Source organism: Epinephelus lanceolatus, chromosome 16 (genome assembly GCF_041903045.1).
Source record: "Epinephelus lanceolatus isolate andai-2023 chromosome 16, ASM4190304v1, whole genome shotgun sequence".
Lineage (NCBI taxonomy): Eukaryota > Metazoa > Chordata > Actinopteri > Perciformes > Serranidae > Epinephelus > Epinephelus lanceolatus.
In genome coordinates this window covers 5,613,198-5,638,276 of record NC_135749.1, presented here as the reverse complement: position 1 = coordinate 5,638,276, position 25,079 = coordinate 5,613,198, and the positions used below count along the sequence as shown (strand labels likewise).

General features: G+C 40.0%; 1 protein-coding gene across 2 annotated transcripts in view; it reads right to left on the bottom strand.

The window, feature by feature from the left end:
* khdrbs3 (KH domain containing, RNA binding, signal transduction associated 3) overlaps positions 1 to 25,079 on the bottom strand; it is a 179,987-nt gene that overhangs the window by 95,526 nt on the left and 59,382 nt on the right. For both annotated transcript variants that reach the window (XR_004502256.2, XM_033638047.2), the window contains exon 2: positions 5,435 to 5,553. Coding sequence is in view for 1 of the 2 variants with exons in the window: in XM_033638047.2 (XP_033493938.2) it covers positions 5,435 to 5,553 (119 nt within the window). In the remaining variant the exon portion in view is untranslated. The remainder of the gene's footprint in view (positions 1 to 5,434; positions 5,554 to 25,079) is intronic.

Sequence of the window (25,079 nt, the reverse complement as noted above, 5' to 3'; positions counted from 1 at the left end):
CTGATTTATTGTGATTTAGTCTGAGAGTATGGTAAAAAGCAAAAGCTAAAGCAAAATTTCAACTAGCTAACGTGGTGCCTTAATCAGGTTACCCCTGTACATGATCTCTTACCTCTGCCTGATGGAAATTATTCATATACATTTATGTGCGACTATTTTGTCTGACATTTTGATGGGAAATGTAATTGCTGCTTGGATTATGTTTTTTTCCAGCAGCTCATTTTTCCCCGGGCTGTGGAGCAGGCTAATCCAGGCATGGGTACCATTTCTTACATCTTGTTCTCATCCACTTTCTTGAGCCACTTCAGACGGTATTACAGACAATAGAGTGACATGATGTAATGATATTTGTTTGGAGCTATTTTAAGTTCCTGGCTATTTAAAAAGAGATCATGCAGATTTGCTTCGTATTTGTTCGACTAATGCCAGTAAATGTCACAGAGAAGTCTTAATCTGGACATTTGAACACATCGCAAGCCAGTCGATGTGTTTGCACAGGCACACACACACACACACGGGCGCACACACACCTCCTCCTCCTCATGTGGACAATCCTCCAAATATACCAGTCTTACTGAACACATAGCTGTAATCCCTGCTGTTTATCAGAAATCAAAATCCATCTGACTCCTACTGTGATTGATGCTTTGGGGTTTTGCTAATGTTTTAGTTATCACGAGGGATTATGGGACTTACAAAAACCTGCCTGGGCTCCTGTACTGGTTCATGTCATTAAACTGTGTGAGAGGATTGTGCTGCTGCTGCTGTCTATAATCACCAGAATAAAAACTGATGTGTTTAATCACAGGTTGTCTCCCGCTGCTCTGCTGTGCTGTCCGCTGCACCCAAAATAAATACAAATAAAATACAAAAAAAAAAAAAACCACACACAAAAACAGAATTTACTTTGTTGCACCAGCTGAAATAAAAAAGTCATGTAGATTATTAGACAGACAGCAGACACAAGGAGAGCAAGGATGTATGATTAATCACACTTAACTTGAAGGGGGTGCAGGTTGGTGCTGGTGGAGGTGGTCGGGGGGGCACATCTAAGATCTTTTCATCATTTGCTGAATGTAATACTGCGAGCCTGGCGAAAGGTGTGCTCACAGAGAGCCGGCGCACAGTGATTGTGCTGAGGACAGCAGGACAGGAACGACAGCAGAAGGATAAATCACCGCTCCCAGTGCAGAGAAAAGCCACAGTCTGAACTGGAAATAAACCAGTGGGACTCCTTACGCCTCGCTAATGGCCTGCGGTGCTTTCTGCCAAAAGATGCTCTCTGAGAGAGGGCCCACAGATCCGGCAAATGTACAGATGAGCGCTGATAATGCATCCTTGTTCAAAAGGTGGTGTATTTTTAGCTCCTGAGTAGGTGTGACATTGTGTGTCATGCTGGTTAAATCATGATTTAAAACTCTATTTCTGTAGCCAAGGCTTCGATTCAGTCTAGTCTTTTTCTAAAAGAAAAAAAAAATTAAAAATGTGTGAGCATCTATGAGACATTACTGCAGAGCTTTCACTACAGTGCTGAGTGTCCATTACACAACAGAACGACACCATACAACACTATGATATCATCGCTCTTGCCAATATCATAGAAAGTGGCAAAATTCATCAGTGTTGGGTATTAAAAATCACGGCTGAGGAACAGCTCCATTTCATCACAGAGACTGAGCAGCCTGGAACTCTTCGCGTGGCGTCCTTGTCCGCTTCATTTTGATAAAAAGCTATGTTTGCCGAGGATGGATTTAACCTCTCTGCACGTGCTGCTAAATGGCTATTTGGAAAATGTCTGTGCCACTTCAATGCCAGAAGCCAAAAGGTGATGCTCGCAGCTCAGGAGCAAAACCCATTCAAGTCACAACGATCACTCTTGCCATTGCTACCTGTCAGATAGAACAAATTGAATTTGTCTTCCTTCGGTGGCTTGTTGGAGCTCTAAACAGCGTATTAGTGGCTCTACTTATCAAAGCTGTCAAAGCAAATCTGTTTAGCTGTGAACCTGGGAGACTTAGATCAGCCCCCAGATGACACTTCATACATATACACAGCCCTCAGGGCTCACCAAAAATGAATGTCAGCTCTTCATCAGAATGCATGTCAATACCTGGTGAGAAGAATGACTCTCAGCATTAATGCAAAATCATCCAGTGAGCTTTGATTGGGGGATTAGCAGCTGGTTTTAAAGTTCAAAACATTTGAGATTCACGTAACTGTTGTCATTTTAATTCCTTTTAATGAGTGTAACTGAGTTCTGGAGCAGGTCCTTTAACTATACGTTGAAGGTGGCCTCACAATGCTAACACTATCCACTTACAATGCATGATGGAGAATACGACTGAAACCTTAAAAATACAGTGTCTACCTACATTCATAGCAGCCCAGCAACCCAACAATGTACTTAACCCTCATGCCAATAATACACTACAAGACTTTGAAAAGACTTTTAATAAGGTCTGACACCCTCTCACATCTAAACACAATATGAGTTTTTAGTCACACATTATAAGATTTTGCAGAGACCTCACAGGATCTTACAGGGTCACTAATAGATTCCTTTGAGATCATTTTCCATCCTGCTCCTGGTGGAAAACATTACACCAAACTCTCTTTAAAGGGGAACTAATGTTTTTTTCAACCTGGGCCCTATTTTCCGATCTACTTTTGTCTAAATGAGTGATAGGATGTTCAATATGTGACATTTCTCCAGTATGAAGCTAGGGCTGACCTGCCTGCAGCCCGTGAGCGTGCACTATATTAAATAATAGGGCACTCAGACAGCATCAAACAACGTCAAAATACGTCCACTAAAAGTGCATTTTTTTCACACAGATAGGCTCGGATTGTTAGTATAATTATCTGACAACATAACGGAAAGGAGAAATGAACGTCTGTGTTTACCTTTAGCTGGATTCAGACATGTTCCTCTGCCTGTTGCTGCTCCCTCTCTCTCCTCGTCCGCTCTTCAGTTTCAATGAGCTCTGCGTCCGTGTACGTCCGTGTACTCCGTGTTCAAATAAATACGGGCAGTCATCAAATTCAAATGGCTGATCCAGATCCAGTTGGTCAAAATCAGGTAAAAATTCGGACATATTTGTTGTGGCAAGTCAAAACACTCACTCAAAGTGAAAGTCTGGCTCTGAAATCTCACGTCTCGCGAGATTTGAGTTGTTGCAGGAAGTTACCGCTGGAGTGACCTTAAAAACGCGAGGAGTTACTCTGTTTGGAGTAGTCATGGCTGCATTTTTACCTGATTTTGACCAACTGGATCTGGATGAGCCATCTGAATTTGATGACCGCCCGTATTTATTTGAACACGGAGTACACGGACGTACACGGACGCAGAGCTCATTGAAACCGAAGAGCGGACGAGGAGAGAGAGGGAGCAGCAACAGGCAGAGGAACATGTCCGAATCCAGCTAAAGGTAAACACAGACGTTCATTTCTCCTTTCCGTTATGTTGTCGGATAATTATACTAACAATCCGAGCCTATCTGTGTGAAAAAAATGCACTTTTAGTGGACGTATTTTGACGTTGTTTGATGCTGTCTGAGTGCCCTATTATTTAATATAGCGCGCTCATGGGCTGCAGGCAGGTCAGCCCTAGCTTCGTACTGGAGAAATGTCAAATATTGAACATCCTGTCACTCATTTAGACAAAAGAAGATCAGAAAATAGGGCCCAGGTTGAAAAAAACATTAGTTCCCCTTTAATTCTGCGTATTTTTGTGACACGGTGTACGTCCCAGGATGCAAGACAAATTTCAGATTATTTTTTCATACAATAAAGTGAAGTCAAATCTAAGGCTGCAACTATTATTTTCATTACTGACTAAAAAGATAAAAGGCTCAAAACAATTTCCTAGAGTCCAAAGAGACGTCTTCAGTTTGACTCTTATGTCCAACCAAAGGTCCAAAACACAAAGACTGTTCAGTTATGATTTTAAATGACAAAAATGTGTCAAATCTTCACATTTAAGAAGCTGAAAGCAGCAAATGTTTCACATTTTTGCTTGAAAAATGACTGAAACAAATAACTGATTAGCAAATTAGTTGGGGATTCATTTTCATGCGATCCACTACTTGTGGCAGCTCTAATAAATTCACACCCGCAAAACGATTCACATCCCCGTGAGCTTCAGCTGTGCTTCTTGCTGCTTAGCAAATGTTAGCATACTAACACGGTAAGCAAAAATGGTGAGCAAGGTAAAGATTATCTGCCATGAATCAGCACAGTAGCATTTCCATTATGAGCATGTTAGCACAGTGATGTTAGATGCATCCCTCTTCATCAGTTCCCAGCGCTCACAAGTTTTAATGTTCGTTTAGAATAATTGTCACTGAAAAGAGTGTTGACTGAGGATGTGTTTGTCAGATCTGACTTTTTGCACCCTACATGTTGAACTGTCAGTTACTGTGCATGTCGTTAAAATTTCAGTGATATTGAGCGGTAAAGCATGTTGTGGGGAAACTAAACCTAAATGCACCTCTGGAGCTTTATTGGCTCAGTGTGTGTCTCCTGTGCTGTGCTTCCTCCCTGCTGTCCTCTCTGTTCACATACTGCAGGTTAGCGCTGTCCCCCCCCCGAGCGCTGAGGTGAAAACTTGAGTGATGTTCCCGTCTAAGAGCGGCCCCTCTCACTTTTACACCAGCCTCCCCATCGTGCTCCCAGCGGGACATCCCTGTCATGCACTGAGCACGAGGCTCCAATAAACGCTGATGCCGGTGAAGACTCCTCATGGTGGGCGAGGCTGAAGTGCTCTCAAATGTGGCAACAGTGTTATCACTCAGAACCGCCTCATGTGGAGGTCATCGTGAAGCTGCCTGTCTAGGACTCTGTACACGTGACTTATGTGCTGCACTGCCATCGTACTCTCAACTCTACAGGCTATTAATTTTTACAAAATATAAAAAAAATCTAGAACTTGAAAAAGACCTAGAAGTGCATGTACCTACCAAATATCATAGGAAATCCAGCGCACTCAAGAAAAATGAAACCCACTGTGAGATAATTCCTTTGAATCATATATTCATAAATATTCATTGACAAATTAATATACCCAGACATCAAAGCGTCATTGACCAAGGTCAGTGTAATAGCGAGGTGTGTGTATGAGAGAGGGGAGTGTGAATTACACTTGTAACATCTCAAAAGCTTAAACAATCCTTCAGACAGGAAGTAACACCCCGAATATAGTTCTACCCCAGATCTGTCAGCCGACGCTCTGCCTGCACGCCGTCCTCCTGATATGTTACATCTAATAACATAAAGCATCAACAAAAAGTGTCAAGTGGCTCTTGTAAGGAATCTAAATCAAAACCAGAGCTACTGTAGTTGGCTTCATTATCTATAAATATCACAATCTAAGATTCTCGATCTGTGCACGTCACATTCCTGGAGAAGTCTCTGGTGGTGGTGCTACAACACTTACTTTAGGAAACTGCTTGACTGGTATTAAAACTTTCTGGCCCAGTTTCATGTTCTTGTTGATGACGACGTCAATGAACTTCTCCTCTTCCTTCCCCTCGTCTTTCTGAATTTTTTCAATCTCTGCAAAGAAGGGAGAAGAAGAGTAATGAGCCAGTGTTGACAAGCAGGACATGCGCAACACTGTGAAATGAACATTCTTGTCATGTTTTATGGAAAAGTTCCACATTTTGGGAATACACGTATTCCCCTTTTTACCAAGAGAGAAATAAAAAGATGAATAACACACATGTCAAAACAACACTTTTTACATCAACCCAGCACTGTGTTGCAGTTTCTTCTGCTGTAGAGCATTTTGCCAGATACAGTTGGTGTGCACAGACTTGTCTCTGTACAGGCCAAATGGTACCAAGCATGGCAACCCCAAAGCTGCACACAGTCACTGCACTCAGCTGTTGTTCACCAAGAAATATTCCAGCATGTAATGCCATCTTAATGGACAGTTCACCCCCCAAATCAAAATTACACATCTTCCCCTTATCTGCGGTGCGATTTATCAGTGTAGATTTTTCTGGTGCGAGTTGCAGAGTGTTGGAGGTATCGGCCGTAGTGATGTCTGCCTTCTCTTGAATATAATGGAACTAGATCGTACAAGGCTTGTGGTGCTCAAAGCGCCAAAAAAATATATTTAAAAAACTCAACAGCAGTGTCTCTTTCCCAAAAACATGACCCGGTTACTCAAGATAATCCACAGACCTTGTTGTGAGCAGTTTCACTTTCTTCCTATCAAACCACACCCACTAACTGTATCATCACCCAGAAGGAAGTGTGCATCTACTCATGGACAAGAGGCTCGCGCTAATGAAAGCACAAGATGTAAACATTAATAGCTACCTCATCGGCTGAGCTGTAACGTTAGCTCAGTGGTGCTAGGTGAGCTAGCAGTAGATGCACTTCTCTCTGCATGGTGATACAGTTGGCGGGTGTAGTTCCGTAAAAACAAAATAGTTCATACATGAAACTGCTCACAAGCGAGGCTGTGGCTGTGACCGGGTCATGATTTTGAGAAAGAGGCCTTGCTGTTAAGTTTCTGAATTTTCTTTTCATGGCCAAGTGCCATCTACTTCCATTATAAATCAAATTACTTTTAACTACCATGCCTGGTATTTTAGTACTCTTAAGTACTTTAGTATTTTCTTAGTGATTTTATCAGTGAAGTGGTGCATTGAACAAGTACTATGTTGTCTTTTTGGTTGCATGTTGTTGTGGCTGTTGTGTTGTTGCCGCAGCAACAAATTAATTTCCTGGAAAGGATCAATAAAATTGATTTGATTTTGATTTGATTTGATTATATTGGAGAGAAGGCCAACATCTCTACATCCAACACTCGCCAGCTCACACCAAAACAATCTAGATTAATAAATAGCACCACAGGTAAGAGGAAAAATATTTGTTTTGATTTCAGGGTGAATTGTCCCTCTAACCCATAACCTGATTTTACATTCTTGCAAGGGTAAGACAAGATATTAGATGTTAATAATGACCTTTAGAGGTGTTATTTTTTTAACTTTTAACAGAGCTAGGGTTGCTCTTCCTCTCTGCTTCTAATCTTTATGCTAAGCTAAGCTAGCCACGTGCCAGATCAGGCTTTTTACTTAACTAGAGCTGAAACGACTGCTTGATTAATCAATTGACAGAAGTAGTTGGCATTCATTTTCAATATTAAGTTGATAAGATATTGTTAAAAAAAAAAAAAAATTCTAGGAAAAATTTCCAAACATTTTTGTGTCCAACTTGTCAGATGAGAGAATTTGCTGCAGGTGTTCAATCATTGTAAACTGAATAGCTTTGGGTCCTGGACGTTTGGCTGGACAGACAAAAAAAATCATTTCAAAAACTGAATGAATCGTAAAGTCACAGAGAAAAGAAATCAACAGATTAATAATGAAAAAACATATGTATTAGTTGAAGCCCTAAAATTAACACAAAGATATGAAATTAGTATCAGTCCTCTCATTTTACATTCAGAAGAAAAGCACGTAAGCAGATTTCCCAAAATGTTGACATATTGCTTTCATTTGATTTAATCTGCTTGTCCATAGAATTAAAGGAAAAATTCCAAAGGCCCCATAAAAATATCCCCAGATGTCTTCAAATAGAATAATATGAAAAAACAATCGTATTTAATCAAATGGTACCATTACTGTTTGATTAAATGACTTTTATTAACCAATTATTTTAATCACTGTTGATTAATTTTCTCTTAATTGACATGTACTTTTCCCCAAGCAGTCGTCTGTAGATTTGCACAACACTTTAAAGCCTTGTAAACAGACGATGCTAGATCACTTCAGCATCACTCATTTCTCATACTAACTGAATCTCCAACACCATAGTATTTTTTAATTTGAGCAGAGATATCAATTTACTTCTACAGAAAAAAAAAAGAAGATGGAGAGGACACTGGAGTTTGCACCTCCAGGCTACCAAAAACATTGGCTGTCACGCTTCTTCTTATGGGAGAGGTGGACTTTGATGTATTTGGAGATGTAACCTTGAACGTTTAATCAGATGGATAACATCTGTGTTTCAGTGCCAGGAAAATGGTTTCGCAGAGAGGGCAGCCGAGAGGTGCGGGGAGGCTACGACAAAGACTCCAGGCTAAAAGCCCAGCAGGGGACAGGGTGAGGCAGAGGGCGAACTCCATCACAGATTTATTTCTCCTGTTCTAAAACATACTTTAATGGGGAAAAAAATATGACTAAAACAGGTATCGTGCTTTACATTTATGGTTCAGGTTTTAATAGAGATATTTGATGTGATGGTGATTAGATTCAGATAAAATGAGCTCTGTTTCAATCTGAAAACATAATAAACTCAAACATGTTCAAACACAAACCCAAATTTACCGCATACCCATTTTTCAATTACGCCCGGTCAGAATGAGCCTCACATATCAGCACTGCAAAACGATAAACCCAACAGTGATTTCCCAACAAAGCTCTGCAGCAATACATTTGCAGAATGTAATTAAAACCTTTGATATGAGTTTTAACGAGGATAAAAGAAGTATCAGTGAGATGGAGATATCTTTAAGCTTCAGTTTATCCCAAGGGGGGCAGAGAGTGCACATGAGGAAAAGACAACATTAATATTAATGCATCGCCTAGCAACATGCCAAGACGGAGTTTCCTCCTTCACCAGGCGTTGTCCTCAAAACATTCAGGCTCTGATATATTGGGAGATTGTGACTGAGGCTGTGTTTCAACTGCAAATTGTTCAATGTTTTTATTTTTAAAGCTTACACCAATTTTTTTTCATCTTGCCTGCAAAGAAAATGTTGCATTTCAAGTCCAAATAAGCCCCGCCAGTACACGGCAATCAATCAGCAGGTGGAAGAAGCAGCCAAACTGCAGCTTCAAATAAGCTCGCCCTCTGAACACGGCAACGCAGAATCAGCTGGAGTGAATTAACTCAAAGATCTTGGTTGTGCCGCAGTTTATGAGTAAGAAGATGTGGCCAAGTGAACTGAGAACCACCTCCATCTCGAGCCGTTGCCAAGTGTTCAAAGGAAAGAGATTTAAACATGCATCACTGACATACGCACAATGCGCCTGTTGTTTTTTTACCCTTCCTGCTCTATGAGACTCCTCTCCTCCAGCTGCAAATGGAAAGTGAATAACGTGTTGTAATTTGGCCGTTTGAGAGGCACAACACATACCTTTATTGAATCAGTGCCGTAGACTCCTGGAGCTCATTGAAAAATATCACTAGGTGTCTCTTTGTCAATTGTTACGGCTGCTGTCTTTTATGTGAGTACACACCTTCCATTCAGCAACACTGCTGGAATGTGCTGTGTGAAGAATGAGAGAAGTTCAGCGGGTTGACAGAGCTTTTAAAGTCAATGTGTCTCGGCTGCTCTGAGACCCAAATGGAACAAATGAATGAAATATTCAATATCGAAGATTTCCTTAAGATATGATGTTTGACTCCACATGCTCTTGGGGAGCCACTTGGCCTATATATTGTTGCATATGTATGAATATTCATGTCCCCTGATGAGGGCTGTTATGGCTGTGACATGTTGGTTATTCTTATTGCTCAAGAGCTGCAGGATTTTCATTCCTTTGCTTCATTGCATTTTAAATTCTTTGGTTTCCAAGGCTCCAAAATTAAGGTTTGATATTACCCATGGCCCCTGACCACAAAGAGTTACTCTGTGGCCACCAAATATCGCCTGTGGCCACTAAGTTTTATCAGGCATCTCTAAATAAACGAGACTGCATGTCTGAATGACTTTACCTGTTTAAATAAAGGTTAAATAAATGAATAAAATACCTACACTGTGATCCTTCACCAAAGCAACGTCACAATTCTATAAACACACTCATTCATTTGCACCTGGTAGTTTATTTTCCAGCCCGTCAGAGGGCTTTACAGCATATGACATCACTCTGTCCTTCCCTCACAGTGGATAAGGAAAAACTTCCCCTAAAAAATAGAGTTGTACCGATACCGATACCAGTATCGGAAATGCCTCCGATACTGATTAAAATGCAGTATCGGGTATCGGCGAGTACAGCCTATGACCAATCCGATACCACGTAATGCCTCACGTCATTACGCATACGCACGCTACAGGCAAATGAAATTGTAATGGAGCAGAGTTTAAAAAGCATTCTACTGTAGCCTTTAAAATGTCTTTTTTACCAACTTGTGTGGCTGCACTTTAACCTGAGTTGAGACATACAACAATTCATATCCCAGCCATTTTTTTTATGTTGATATCGGATCGGTATTCGGTATCGGCAGATACCTAAGGTTCAGGGTGGTATCGGTACATCTCTACTAAAAAACAGTTCAACGTTCTACAAAAACAAACGAACAGTACTCCTCACCAGCTAGCCAAGGCTTGAAACTAATGCCATCCTATCGTCCCGATGATGGGACAGTGAACTCCCATTAAATGTGGCAACAGTAAAGTTTAGAGTAAACAGATATAACGTTTATTCAAGTATTTCAGCTGGGTACAGTTAGGAGGCAATGTTAAAAGAACTTTAAGCTTGTTATCCTTGAAAACTGTATATCTACTGTAAGATTAAAGGATAAGTCTGAGTTATTACAACATGGGTATTATTTTCCTAGTTTTGGTCATCATTTGGAACTAGCAGAGTGGGGAGTTTTGGAGAAACTGGAGCAATGGGCATTTGTTTTACTGTCGATGAAATGGGCTTACAGAACATAAGACATTTTTTGGAGTAAAAGGGCTTCAGAACTTTGGGCTGAAGGAACAATGTCGGTATCAGTTTGTTGTGGCCTTTTAATGGCTTGCTGCTGCTTTGTTAGCTCATGCTAACTGGGCAGACGTTGACTGTGATGGCAGCAACAGAAAGTCTGCTGATCTGGCAGTGAGTCAGGACAGTCCCATATGAGACCTCTGATGCAAAAAGGGTTAAATGCAGTTATCATTTACATAGAAACATATCCATACTACTTGGCACTGGGTAATTTTGGTCAATACCTTAGAGGTACTGAACACCAATACCCTGACCGAGCACTCAGTCACCAGAGAGTGGCCAGTGGGACAAACTGTAAGCAAGGCTGATTGGTGGCACCATATCCAGCTCTCATTGCGCTTGGCCCAAGCAACTATGGTACATAAACAAGGTCAACAAAAAGTTTGGGTATAAGATTTACTTTCATCTTTGTTTTCTCCTCCAATACGTTTGATGAACCCTCAGGTTTCTGACAAACATGTCTGATCAAGTTCCCAAAGCTCTGCAATTTACTCAGTGAGAATAATTTTATCTTTATTATAATTTATAATAGAAATAAAGGGATCAGTATGCTTCCAACAAGGTGCTTGTTGGATGACAGTCCTACAGTTATCCCCAGCTAATGCAATGATTGGCTAGAAGTGCAAAAGAGAGTACGCTGGTTTTGAACTTCTCTCTCAAGTTTTGTTTCTTATTCCTCACACACCCTCTCCAATAACTTTTCATGTGTGAAACTGAGTGCAACATCATGACTGTCTTTGAGCAGGGACAGTTGAAAAGTGTGTGCCTTTTTGCCCCATTTGTGTGATTCATTGAATCTTGCTGTCCACTTCCAACACCTGGCCTTGAAGTGTGGCCGTACCAATCCCAAACACTTTTGCACCGAGACAAAACTACTTTGTTTTAACACTGCCCAATCTTAAAGGCCAGCACAACCAAGATCAGACCTATATTGTGATAAACCAGGATTATTCTTTACTTCTTGTTATATGGGCCTGAGAAAATCAAAGGAGTAACACTAAACTGTGTATATTTGCAGCTCATAAGGTACATGACTCAAATTAAAATGGAGGAATCAAAAGAATTCAGCTGCTCTTCAGCCATAAAAATAACCAACATGTCTGAGCAACAACAGCCCTTAGCGGAGGAAATTAACGCACACACTCCATACTCCTCCACAGCACACGGTGTCAAACATCACATACGTTAAGAAAGTCTTCAAAATTCAATATTTTCTTCAATCACATGTGACACTCTGAGCAGTGGAGATGTCCTGACTTTAAAAAGCTAAATGTATTTTTTTTTGCACTGCTTCACAACACTACTGCTGAATGGTAAACTCATATCATAGCAATTACCTTGGTGACTCCAAAACCACTAAAACAGTAACGCAATAAAAACTGCAATTACCCAGTAAGCAGTGAGCACTAACAGTGTCCGCCTCTCTGGTTTCCATGGGCTCTTCTTGGCTGAGTTTTTCAAAACTTTCTCCTGCATCAAATATGTCAACTTTACAACCTTTGCACACATTAAAAATATATTTACAGTCTATAAAATGCGCGCGCCTGGGTGACAACACCCCGCAACAGGACACCATCCCAGCTGTCTGCTTTTCTATTAGAAATGGATTCACTTAAAAGCAGCTCTGTGATTTAGGCCTCCCCATTTAAAATTCATAAGCTGGGTAGATTTTGTGGGATTATGCATGACTTCAGCTGCGTGCTGGAGAGAGTCGAGTTGGGGACGAGGCAATTGGGTCATTAAGTCTACCAATTTCGTGTTGAGGGGTGCGATACATCAGAAAGACAGTGTCTGCACACCGGGTGTGTCCCTTGTTACCGGACAAGACTTGAGGAAGATTCATAAGTACAGTAGCAGGATCATTTATCATTAAGTTATACATGTGATGAGTGTATTGTGCCTCAGTCCGATCTGTAATGCAAATAGAATTGTGAATGTGAACCATTTCATTACAGTTTATTGTGTTAAAGTTGTTAATGTACAGTTTTTTAAATGTTATAATTATTTTATTCTTTAGTCCATGTGTTATACACACACACACACACACACATCTGCCTAAACCAGAAAGTAATGAAGTAATGCTCCAACAGACCTTACCCCCCTAAAAAATTACATAAACTGTATCTTGAACAGTTGGTACGGCTTTAAAATTTTTAAAGGGTCCAACTTCCATTATATTAAAATGAAGGGGTATGTGACAGAGAAGTCCTTTTAGTTTTCATTGGCTGTCATTTTAATTCTGTCTAAACCATGACCTCCAAGGGTGTGAATTGAAGCCATTGCAGAAGTGCCAAAAGCTGCAGTTCCTCTAGTGGCCACTTGAGGCTGGCTCCAAAAGCGAGTCAATCCTTATAGACCCCCATGTTTAAATGTCCAACTTTACAGCAGAAATAAACAGCTTTTAAACAGCAGTTTACAGCGCGGTACATTTTGTTTTTGTCTCTACAGCCAAATTCCCCGCTCATGACAACTGTGTCGGGCGCAATTTTTTATCTAACTCACCTGTTTAAATACCATTAAGGCTTAAAGTTATGCATAGTTAAGGGTAGAGTTGTACCGATACTGATACCAGTATCGGAAATGCTTCCGATACTGCCTAAAATGCGGTATCAGGTATTGGCGAGTACAGCCTATGACCAATCCGATACCACGTAATGCCTCACGTCATTACGCATACGCACGCTCCAGGCAAATGACACGGAAATGGAGCAGAGTTTAAAAAGCATTCTACTGTAGCCTTTAAAATGTCTTTTTTACCAAATTGTGTGGCTGCACTTTAACCTGTGTCTTGATCTGTGTCAACACTGGATAATAATAATAAAAAAAAAGTTTTATGGCATTCATTCTACATAGGGTTTTAGGAGTTGAGACATACAACAATTCATAACCCATCCATTTTCATTTTATGCGCTGGTATTGGATCGGTACTCGGTATCGGCAGATACCTAAGGTTCAGGAATCGGAATTGGTATCCGGAAGGAAAAAGTGGTATCGGTACATTTCTAGTTAAGGGCATGGCCGCGTTGAGTGGGGTCCGTTGGCAAGTTGCTACCACAGTGACAATGTTGGTTATGTAACATAACAATGCCATAACCCCTGAGTATAGGCGCGGACAGAGCTGCCGCTATAACAGTGTGTTTTCAGTTCATAAAAGTTAATTGTAACATTCTGGTCGCCTAAAATAATCCTGCTCATCGTTTTGCTGTACTAAAAGACCTTCTACGGAGTAGTTTTTCCAGTAAGTACATTTTGTTTTAATGGTATTAACCAGTTTTTCCACTTATCAGAAGTTAGCATTAGCTTTTTCACAGTTGACCTAAGCTGTAAATGCACCTTGTTTACCAAGCTAGCAGCTAGTGTTAGGGTTAGCTCCACCCTCTGTCCACATGTGGTCACTTTTGGCTCCAAAAAATCCAAAAGGGCCATGCCACATGCCAAACTCAAGGTTTCAAAACAGGAGTTCACACAACAATTGTTGACATCACTGTGGCTACGTCCATGATGTTATACAGTCTATGTTTAGAACCTCGGCCTTAATAACCTTGTATTGCTTTTTTATGCTTTGTACTTAAGTTGTATCAAATTTAACTTTTATCAGAAGCTTAACACCAGTTGACTGCAAAAAATCCCTCGCCAGTAAACCTAGCTTAGCCTGAAGACTGGAGGTGAAGGGAAACAGCTAGCGTGGCTGTCTTCACAGTTCAAACATAAGCCGACCAACACCTTTAAAAGTTGACTAATTAACATGTCATATTTGTTTGTTTTATCTGAGCAAAAACCAAAATGTAAAAGCAGCAACTTGTTATTTCAGGTGGTTTTGCAACTGCTCTTTACCAAACAACAGATTATTCCTTCACTCAACACGTCTGTGCTAGCTGTTTCCCCCTGCTTCTTGTCTTTATGCTAAGCTAGGCTAGTTGTCTCCCTGCTCTAGCTCCATACACATCGCATAGATGTGTGAGTGGTATCAGTCTTCTCATCTACATCTTGGCAAGAAGTCCTGTAAGTGTACTCCACAAAAATGCTGAAATTCTTTAATGTAAATGAAACAGATGCAGAAAAAGTGATGTTCATTCATTCTCCCAGTTCATGCTGAAGGATGAAAGCACTGGGTGGTGCACAGAGGAAACCGATCTATCCCAGACAACGCTACTGGGTATAATTGCTCTATACTGCAATATAAAAGAATGTTTACTTTTTACACTATGCGGGTTTCATTTCATATGACTGATTACCAACAATAAATGTAAGTGGTAAGAGTCAGTGCTGCTTTAATTTAAATGTGGAAAAATAGCATTGGGTCAGCAGTTCTCTAATAAGGCAGTCTGGGTGCCCTTAGTGGTGCCACTTTGGTAAACAATATGTGTGAAGCAAAGTTCACAGCTAACAAATATAATGAGAAGTACATTCTCCCTGGTGTACGCAGTGATTCGAACACTAATTATCCAGGACCTCACAGTGGCTTTGGATGTTCAAGGGTATTCAGACACCAGTTTGTGTCTCAAACGTTGAATTAGCTCGACACAGACTTTGGATTATAGATCTTGTGACACCTTTTCATGCTGTGAGCGAAAGCTGTGGATGACGGTAGCATGGAAATGAATGAAAACCCAACACGCTTTTTCCTTTCACAGAGCGAGTGGAGCCATATAACCCCATATCTTGGTTCAATTTAGCGGAACTGACTGGTGCTTTGGAATTAATTGTACATAAAAAAGCGTTTCATGCCACAGTTTTTTATGTCAGTGGCTCAACCTACAGGTATTTATCGAACTGTGGTATTTATCTAAGTGTGGTGCCCCGGAGCAATAAACGTCTCTCAGAGAAACCTTTAAGCTGCAGTAAATACAGACTGTCAGGAGTTACATCTGCCTTTATGCACCACTCACAGACATTCCTTTAGTCTAAAATAATAAGAGAAACATCTGACATTTAAATTAACAACTCAGTATGGGAACTTTTATTGTGTTTGATGTCAGACGTTATACGTTGAGTTACATTTGTTGTTTCTTGGCAACGCTGTCTGCATTCCTAATCATGAAATACCAACAAAACTGACAATTCTTCTGTATTCATTTTATGAATGTTATTATTATTTGCACCGCTCTCTATTTCACCGCAGCACAGACAGGATGCACCTGCATAGACAAGCTTAGCTCACACTGTGATTCCTTGTGTTAATAATTGAATTGAAAATTGGGAGACGGTGAGTTTCTCTCCTGCTCCAACAAGCGTCTGAGGCAATGAGAATATATCTTGTCTAAATAGCACAATGGTAGTTTATTCGCAGCTTTCTGCCACTTCCTTTATCCCACTGATGCTGTATGCCGCTGTCTGCAGCGGACACACTCATTATTTTGTTGTTTTGCAATTACGGGTCAAATAAATGAAATGCTCAAACATGAATGCCGCATCATTATTCTCATTTTCCAGTTTCTATCCAGCAGAGCATGCTTATATAAAGACAATCAAAGGACATCGAGGTCACTCAGTGAGCTGAAATATTCAAACTAAAATGTAGGAAAGTTCAAGATGGATGCTTTTTCACTAAAATAAAAAGTCCTGTACATATTTAAAGACGCCGATAACATGCTGTCTCAATCAGCTTCCTACAATTAGCATTTTGTACATTTCTACAAACCAAAGCTACGTTACATTCATTCAAATTTTTTGCATACTTATATCGTTTCTAAACTGATGTAGTATATGAGCTGAGTTTGTTTCTGGAGGTGGAAGGGATGGTGGATGGTGTGACATCTAGGCGTGATGGTTGCCAAACTGCAGACCTCTTTTCAACACCAACAAACAACAAAACCAAGTGTTAATTAGGAAGTCATCACTGTGTCTCCAGCTGCCCTTTGGGCACCAAATGTGGGTATTTTTAGCGACGTATTGCTGTGTTTCTACTGGGTATAGTGCCATGAAAAGCTTTTGTTTTCTATCAAGATATTGCTGCATTTCCGGGACGCCGGTGGCTTAGTGGTAGAACAGGCGCCCCATGTACAAGGCTGTTGCTGCAGTGGCCAGGGTTCGAATCCAGCCTGTGGCCCTTTGCTGCATGTCACTCCCTCTCTCTCTCTCTCTCTCTCTCTCTCTCTCTCTCTCTCCCCTTCACACTTACCTGTCCTGTCCATTAAAGGCAAAAAATATCTTTAAAAAAAAAAGATATTGCTGCGTTTCCTGCCAAGATAGTGTCACCAAAATTGGGTATTTAAAGTCAAAACATGATCTTTTCCTCACCATAACCAGGGTGTTTTTGTCCCTAACCCTTCCCACATGTTAATCACAGTGTTGTTGAAATGTAAATGAACACCAACTTTCCGCTAAAGTGCAATTAAGACATATTCGGGATTTGCAGAAAAATACAATACCAACATTTATTCTGGTGACTGGGTTGTTTGCTGAGTTGTGGCTACTGTGGCAGTTATGATATAATGTTAAACGCTAACATCAACACAAGCAGAAAAGAGTAACAGAGGCAGTGAACTGACTCAGTGATGTTACATAAAACATGATGTCCAGGTAAAGTTTACATCAGCCACGTTAAACTATTGGTCCAGGTATGTAAAGCTGTGCAGGTAGTAAAACCTCTGAGATTATTGAACTGAGCAAGAATGTGTTTTATTGTGATTTCTTCTTTTTAACCCTTTGACCTCTGCAATAGAAAAGGTCCACCTACATTGGTGTTTTTGCATATTGTAATATCTTTTTTGTATCTCTCATGCTTTATATCCCTAAATCTGTATAACCTAAAATAAAAGGTCATGTCAATAAACCATTATAATTGATTAAAGTATTGAAATTGAAAAATCTGACTTGTTTCCCCTCAGATTTTACAAAACAAAAGCACAAAAGACATTAAACCAAAAGATTTTCAAACTAAAAAACAAACTAAAAAACATGAAAAAAAAATCTCTAAACACTCTATAAGTTATTTAAAGTATGTCCATTATTTAGTTTTTGAGATATGCTCATTTTTATGAGCAGAGTGAAAAGGCATTGTGATGGATTCATCATTAATTCCTGTGGTGCCACTGCGTTTTTGCATCACATGCAACACAGCACAGCGACATCATTACGACAGACAACATGATGACGGGGAAGACAGAAGCCTTAGCTTCCTGCTGCAAAAAATAAATAAATGCTACAGTACTGTGTTGTTTTATTTAAGATCGATTTGTACAGGATTATCGAAACAGCGATCTCCAACGGCTGTAAGGTAAGGTAAAGTAAGGTCATGACATGATGGTGGTGAAGACGGGAGCCTTAGCTTTCTGCTGCAAAAAACAATGAATTCTGTAATTGTTTTGGTTCTTATCTTAGATCTATTTAAACACAATCTTGCAAACAACAATCTCCTGTTTTTATTCGATTCTAGCACTTCGGCATTTTCTGTGCCCAGGCCCAAATTTCTCTGTACCATTGTCTAAAGACTGGTTGCATTAAAATCCATAGTCATTCTTGGTCTAACGTAGTGCAACCAAGTCTACACACACGTCTGAATACTTATCTGCATTGTCTTGACATTAGAGAAAATCTGAGAACATTTCCTGGTCTCAATAAATTAGGACAAACTGCAGTGCTTTAGACTTGTTTTTTATGTTGTCGCCTCGTCCCATAAAGACCGCACTAGACTGACAGACTGCCGAGGGTTTCGGGCAGTATGCTCAGTGCCAGAAACAGTTTGCCCCACACACATTTCATGTGTGCTACCAGTGTGACCACACACATTTAGCGTGAATCATGGTGTCAAGGCTGTGACCCTTGAAAGAGAAACGCTAACGCTCCAAAAAAAAAAAAAAAAAAAAAGACTCGACTCGCTCCTGTCCTGAAATCTCAATTTCACTCTGGCTCCTCCATTGCCTTGACAAGGTCAGGCTGGCAGCAGGAATTCGTCTCGCCCCCTAATCTGGAGATTACATTCTCGGCGGCCGGGCAAGGCCCTCCCTCCTTCCCTTTCCCTTTCTGCCTCTCTCCCTGCAACCCTGCCAGTCTGGCTCTCTACTGCGAGGTAACGAGCCAAGACCCGCTTACAGTGTAGAGATAATGTCCACGGATTAAGACAGAGAACCCCTCGAGTGGTGCCTCTTTCATTTCAGTATCCGGCCTGTGAAGCATCATAAATATATCCAGCCAGTCAGGGACTCCATTCTGTGGATCTCTGTGGAAGTCAAACTCTGTCCTCTTATGGAAGCGTATGGTAGCAGATGATCTTAATCCGCCAAACTCGCTGGTAATGGCGAGAGCATTAGACAAATACAAAAGAACATTTCCACTGCAAAAATCATGGGATCTTTAGGAATGCTCTTGTCACCCTCGGGGTGAGTCACAAATTTAAAATGGTTGCATAAGAACATTAAAGTTCCCTGAAGATCCCCTTGGGTGGAGGGGTTGTTCGAAGTGCACAAGCTTGTTTGGGGCCTTTAAGGCTCCAACTCGCCTTAAAGATTCCAGAATAGCTACAGGCTTCTACCTCGTGTGACAGCATCCCATACACTTTAGGCCTGTGTTGTTTGCTTATCATACGGATAGTTGCAGGGTGCATTTATCTTGGCACCTGTTCATTTAAAGACTTGCTTGCGAAGAGATTATCAAAGTGTCCTCAACCTGCCAGAGGATTTTGCTTTACAAATTTGTCCTCATCCATGAAATCATGAGCAGCTGCATTAAGCAGCAAAGTGGAAGAGATGGAGGTTTTTATAGGATAAGGCATCGACAGGAAGTGTCTTGCGAGTATCCAGAGCTGTACCTGTTGTCTGTTGTACTACTTAAGGTCACATGTGGTTTAAAATACATTTAATTAACCAAATATTTTTTAAACTTGGTGAAGGACAGGTAAAAAAAAGTCAAGTGAAAAATAGCATGCCAACAATACACTGCATTCACATAAAAATATGTAGTGTCTTTAAGGAAGTATTTCACTACTGGATAGATGGTATTTTCATTGAACTGTGCTATGCAGCAGAAAGACACAATTTTAAAACTGGTGATACATGAACAGAGAAAACAGAGAAAAGGGCTGTGGGTATTGCTCAAGAGGTAGAAAACCTACAGCTACCACAAAGCACAGTGCTGCACCAGACCATTATCATTCATACTGGTAGGTGACATAATGCAAGTTGCTTGTCCGTGAAACAATATGGCGTCGGGCTAGTAACGAACGATCATGTATTAGAGTTAAAACAGCACATTAAAATATGTTCCTGAAAACATGTGAGGTGAGAAATAGGCACCGCAGGATCAGAATCTTGGTGCAAGGTACATGCTTCCTGTTCACAAATTCTCATATTACAGCTAAACAGTGCACTAAACTATGTTTCTGAAGACATTTTAGATGAGAAATAAGCTACACATGAACAGAATCTTGGTTTATATTTGATCAGCGCTGCCTAGTTTTACAGTTTGAGCTGAGTTTGGTCTGGGTTTGACAGAGAGAGAGATCTCTTTGTGTCCATGAGCGCATACAATCTGTAGTTCGAGCAATAGCCCAATGAACAGAGAGATCTGGGCCCTGGCAAAATGAAGGGGAAGGTTAGCACACTTCATTTACACATACTACCCACATTGTAATGATGCAAAGCAAAAGTTGAAAAGGTTCTCTCCCTCCCTTCTGATGTAATCTATTGGGCCTTGTTTCAGAAAAATATATGTACAGTAGTCAATGGCGGGAGACAAATAATTTTTTTTTATTGTGTTTGAATTGTGCTATGAATTATATATATGTCTGTCCATCTTGCATAATATAGATCATCTGCATCTAGCAAGGTAATTTAACTATGCTCCACACGTAAATGTAACATCATCTTACATGATGTGTTTTATCCAGTGACTCCTGGTCTTTTTTATCACCCCAGAAACAAAATAACGAACATGAACAAACGTCTAAGTATTTTCCATTACGAGACACACAAGCATCATGGCTTTAGTGAGAGACAATGGTATGACCTCACCTCCTTTTGTAGACTCTCTAATTTTGGATTTTCAGCCTCATACTTTAAAAGTTTTACAACAAACTGCAACTTTATTGACTTGCAAAATTATCTTTTAAATCGGCAAACATCATATGTGTAATTCATGGCACAATTCAAACGCGATCAAGAAAATAATTTGGCTCTTGTAATTAACTCTAACTGTTAACTAGCTAACTAACTGTACAATTTTTTTCCAAAACAATGTCCCATGATAGTCCACCTGAACGGGAGGGACTTCACCTCTCTACAAGTTGTCAGGATTCCCCTGGCTGCATTTCAACAAGAAGTGAAAAAAGAAGAAGCTGAGTTAGTGTGTTCTCTCATCAAACTGGTCTATTAAATGTATTAAAATTTATATTTACACTGAGCAGTTTATGGAGGCAGATGCAAAGAGAATCAGAAGAATCCAGGAGACATAAAACAACTACATGTGTTCGTACGGGCCTCACTTTTTAACCATGAACCAACTGAACCCCAGGACCCACCTCTTGCCCCTCAGATGATAGAAGATGTTGGCGGTATACTGTAAAAAAGTAGACTTTTTGCTGAGCTGTTAAGAAACAATAAAATGTCCATTAATGCATATTTGCCAAAGACAACAAATACTTCTGATCATAAAAAAACCTTTGAACTTGTCATTAAGCGGTGACCTTGCCATCACATTAACTGATGACAGAAGTGCTAAGTATATTAATGAATATTATAATAAGAAGCATTGTATAACCTGCTGACTCTGCTATATACACTGGATGTTAGCTCCAAAGCAAATTCATAGAACACTCAAAAGTGTAGCTGAAAAACTGCTGAATATGCAATGAGTTTGATCCTCAAACATCTTATATAGGTTAATAATATTCCCCCATACATAATTCAAAATATTTCTCATCATAAAATATTCTGTTTTCACACAATAGATTAAAAATATCAAACTCTTGTTTTTACTATGAGGGTCTGACATCCATCAGCGATGTTAAAGATGAACCACACATGCTGTGAGATTGATTTCCATTAAGATGATCTTTCAATTACGAGGGTGGAGAGAAACTGAAAACATACAGCAGCTGCCCCTAAAACACAACTGATGAATTTTGCATCTCTATCAAATCACAAAAATCCATGCGCTTGTTTACTTTCTTGGCTGCTCTTAGGCATCTGCGAGGGTTGTAAATATATCAGAGAATACGTCACTAATAGTTACTGAGGATGGACTTGAACTAGGCTGAGGACTTTGAAGTGACGAGGACACGGCCTTGCTGTTGCAATGCCAGGAAGGGGAAACAGTAGCAACAAGAGACCAAGGTCTTCAAATTATAAAAACAATCAGCTTTGCAAATCTTTCATGGTGGGGAATGCATTCAAGGCTTTTGTTAGAAAGGGCATCATCAGTGACCGTTTCAGTGCAGCATTTAAAACACTAAATATACTACACTATAAACTACACATTTGTGCACATCATGGCTACCTGACAAGTCTTCCAACTCATACGACCTCATTAGCGCACCTACTGGTGGACGACAGAGAAGATCCTGTAAGACAGTTGACAGTTGCAGTTTTTAACAAGTGGGAAATGTTATAAAATGGTTGCAGTTGCACCAAAACTATGTGGTTAAAGTTAATAAAAAATATCATGGTTTGGTTTCAATTCAGCACACATGTTACTGAAGTAACGTAAGGTGATTTAACATATATCAACATACTACATTATGTTCTTAAAACTAGAAGTACCAGTATCAGTATATTAGTATCTGTCCAAATGTGCCCCCTTCTGTTCCTGAGATATGACGTTGAGAAACGAACAGAAAAGTGTTTTTGCAGAACATTCTGATGTCACAGTGAACTTGACCTTTGACCTTTTTGATTATAAAATGTCATCAATTCATTATTTAATGCATTTACGCATTTGTGTGAATTTTTGTCATAATTGACACATGGATTCTTGAGTTATGGCCAGAAACATTTTTGTGAGGTCACAGTGACCTTTAACTTTGACCTACTAGCAAAAAATTCTAATCAGTTCACCTTTGTGTCCAGGTGAATGTTTGTGCCAAATTTGAAGAAATTCCCTCGAGGCGCTCTTGAGATATGTTCACGAGAATAAGACTGACGAGGTCACAATAACCTTGACTTTAGACCTATAACCACCAAACTCTACTCATGTCATCATTAAGTCCAAACCAACGTTTGTGCCAAACTTGAAGAAATTCCCAAGGTGTTTTTGAGATACTGCATTCATAAGAATGGGACAGACAACCTGAAGAAATAATGTCTCCATGGCCATCAGCGGTGTGGAGAAATAACTCTCCCCAGACCTTTGCTTTCACACAGGACACTAACACTACTCCCCTCGATGAAAGTCCTGTATTTGCTGATCCGTCCACCTCCACTACCTTCCACCCTAAACTAACTTTATCACTCTTTATACTATGTTGCCTGCCTTCCTCCTTCGCTCCTGTAATAATTACTGCGGCCATTAGACTGTGGTCATATTTTGGCCTGGAAAGTCTCTGGTTCCCGTGCATATCCCGTGTTTCGTTTGAGTGCTGGTTGCGTCATCAGAATTCAACAACTCTACAAAAGGCCATTAAGCACAAGAACATTTTTAAGCACACTTTTGAAAGGTCACAAAAGTGAAATGAGAATGAGGCACATTTCCATCAACTGGTTTGGAGTGAATGAACAAGACGCCACAAAGCGCACTTTGGTCGGAATTTGGCGGTGAAGGCTATGCTTTACACATGGCTGCAACCCACAGGTACTCAGAGTAGAAAAAGTAGAGGTTGCCAACTGGAAACAAAACAAATGGAGACAGATCTTAAGGAATTAGTTTCAATTGTGTAAGTTTTACTTGTTCTTTCATTTCAACTAGTTTTGGCCATGTTTCATGCTGTCTGCAGACAAATAATGGAATGAATCTAAAGCGCGCAGCAGGGTCCTGAAAGATGCTGACATTGGAAACAGCTGATCTTTTATATGATTTAAATGTTTGGTATGTCAGAACATATTTGGAAAAAGGCATTTCCAGCGAATTAACTCTTTTTTTCACATTTCCATACAGCTTTTCTAAAGCAATACTTTAAAATGTGCATCTAAATACTTTCATGGAAACATGGCTAGTCAGGACAGTTCACCAGGACATGAAGACAGGGTCAACACTAAACTCTACACAAGTGATAACGACTATGGTGGAAAGTCTGGAAGAGGAACTGATCATTCTTGTTGCTGCTGCTGCTTTTTCTGCTGTGGTTTCACATTTAAGACTCCAGGAAATGGGCACTATCTACAGTGGTGTTGTAATGCTGCACTAGTGGATGCAACGAAAAAGTCCAACAGCTTCATAAGTAATCCAAATTTAAGGCAGACTTTGACCTAGGACTGAACAATATGGAGAAAATCAAACATAGAAATATTTTTTTTTAAATACCTCGATATCAGTATTGTGACAATATTTTAGGGTTGACGGTTGGTGCTTTTACAAAATAAATTATCATCAGTATTGTGGATATTATGAGGGTAAAGGCAAATAATAGAACAGCCTGGTAAGTTCAAAAAATTACTAACTCTGCTGTAAACCAGCCTTTAAAACCATAAAAAGACAACACTTCCAAGAAATCCAAGACAATATCTAGCCTCATATCACACTTTGACCAAATTTCCAGGGATCAGCTAAAGAAAATGTGAATTAATGTGTGTTTGAATCCACTGCTGCTATGTGAATATCAAATATATTATACAGTTGGTGCTACAACAAAACAGCTGATTAGAAGAGCTCCATTCATGTGGAAACATGCCGGAAATTTAAAATTTATGTTCCGTTAAGCATCAGTGGATGCTTAAACTACTTGCATCATGTATAATATGATTTATTTGCTAAGTCTGTTTCCGCTGCACTTTGTTATATTTTCCTTTAATCATCACCCTCCTCTCCCTCAGCCAAAATGACAATGAGCTGATAAAGAGGTGGACGGAAACACACTCACTGACTTGTTTCCATGGGAAATACATCAAATTAGGGACATATTGTGGCCAGGGATGATTCTGCCCTGATGTGATCCCTGTTGCAAGCAAGTATGTGAATGCTTATGTTGGGGCCGCTTGTTAATACTTGTTGGTAAAAAGGAAGTACATCACAGTCCTAATGCAGTGTGAAACACTGCTCCTGTAATGGTAGGTGAAACTCTGAGATAAATAAGACTGACAAATGAGAAATGCATTTATAAAACATAATAAACATTAAGAGAATAAGTAGCACACAGAATGAGAGCGTTATGCAATGTTAGGGTCCTTTTAAATGTATCTGTGGTTAAAAAAAATCCTCCATTATACCAGAAGTGGACCACATGACCGGCTGTGATACTTAATGAAAGACCTGCATGATCCCTAT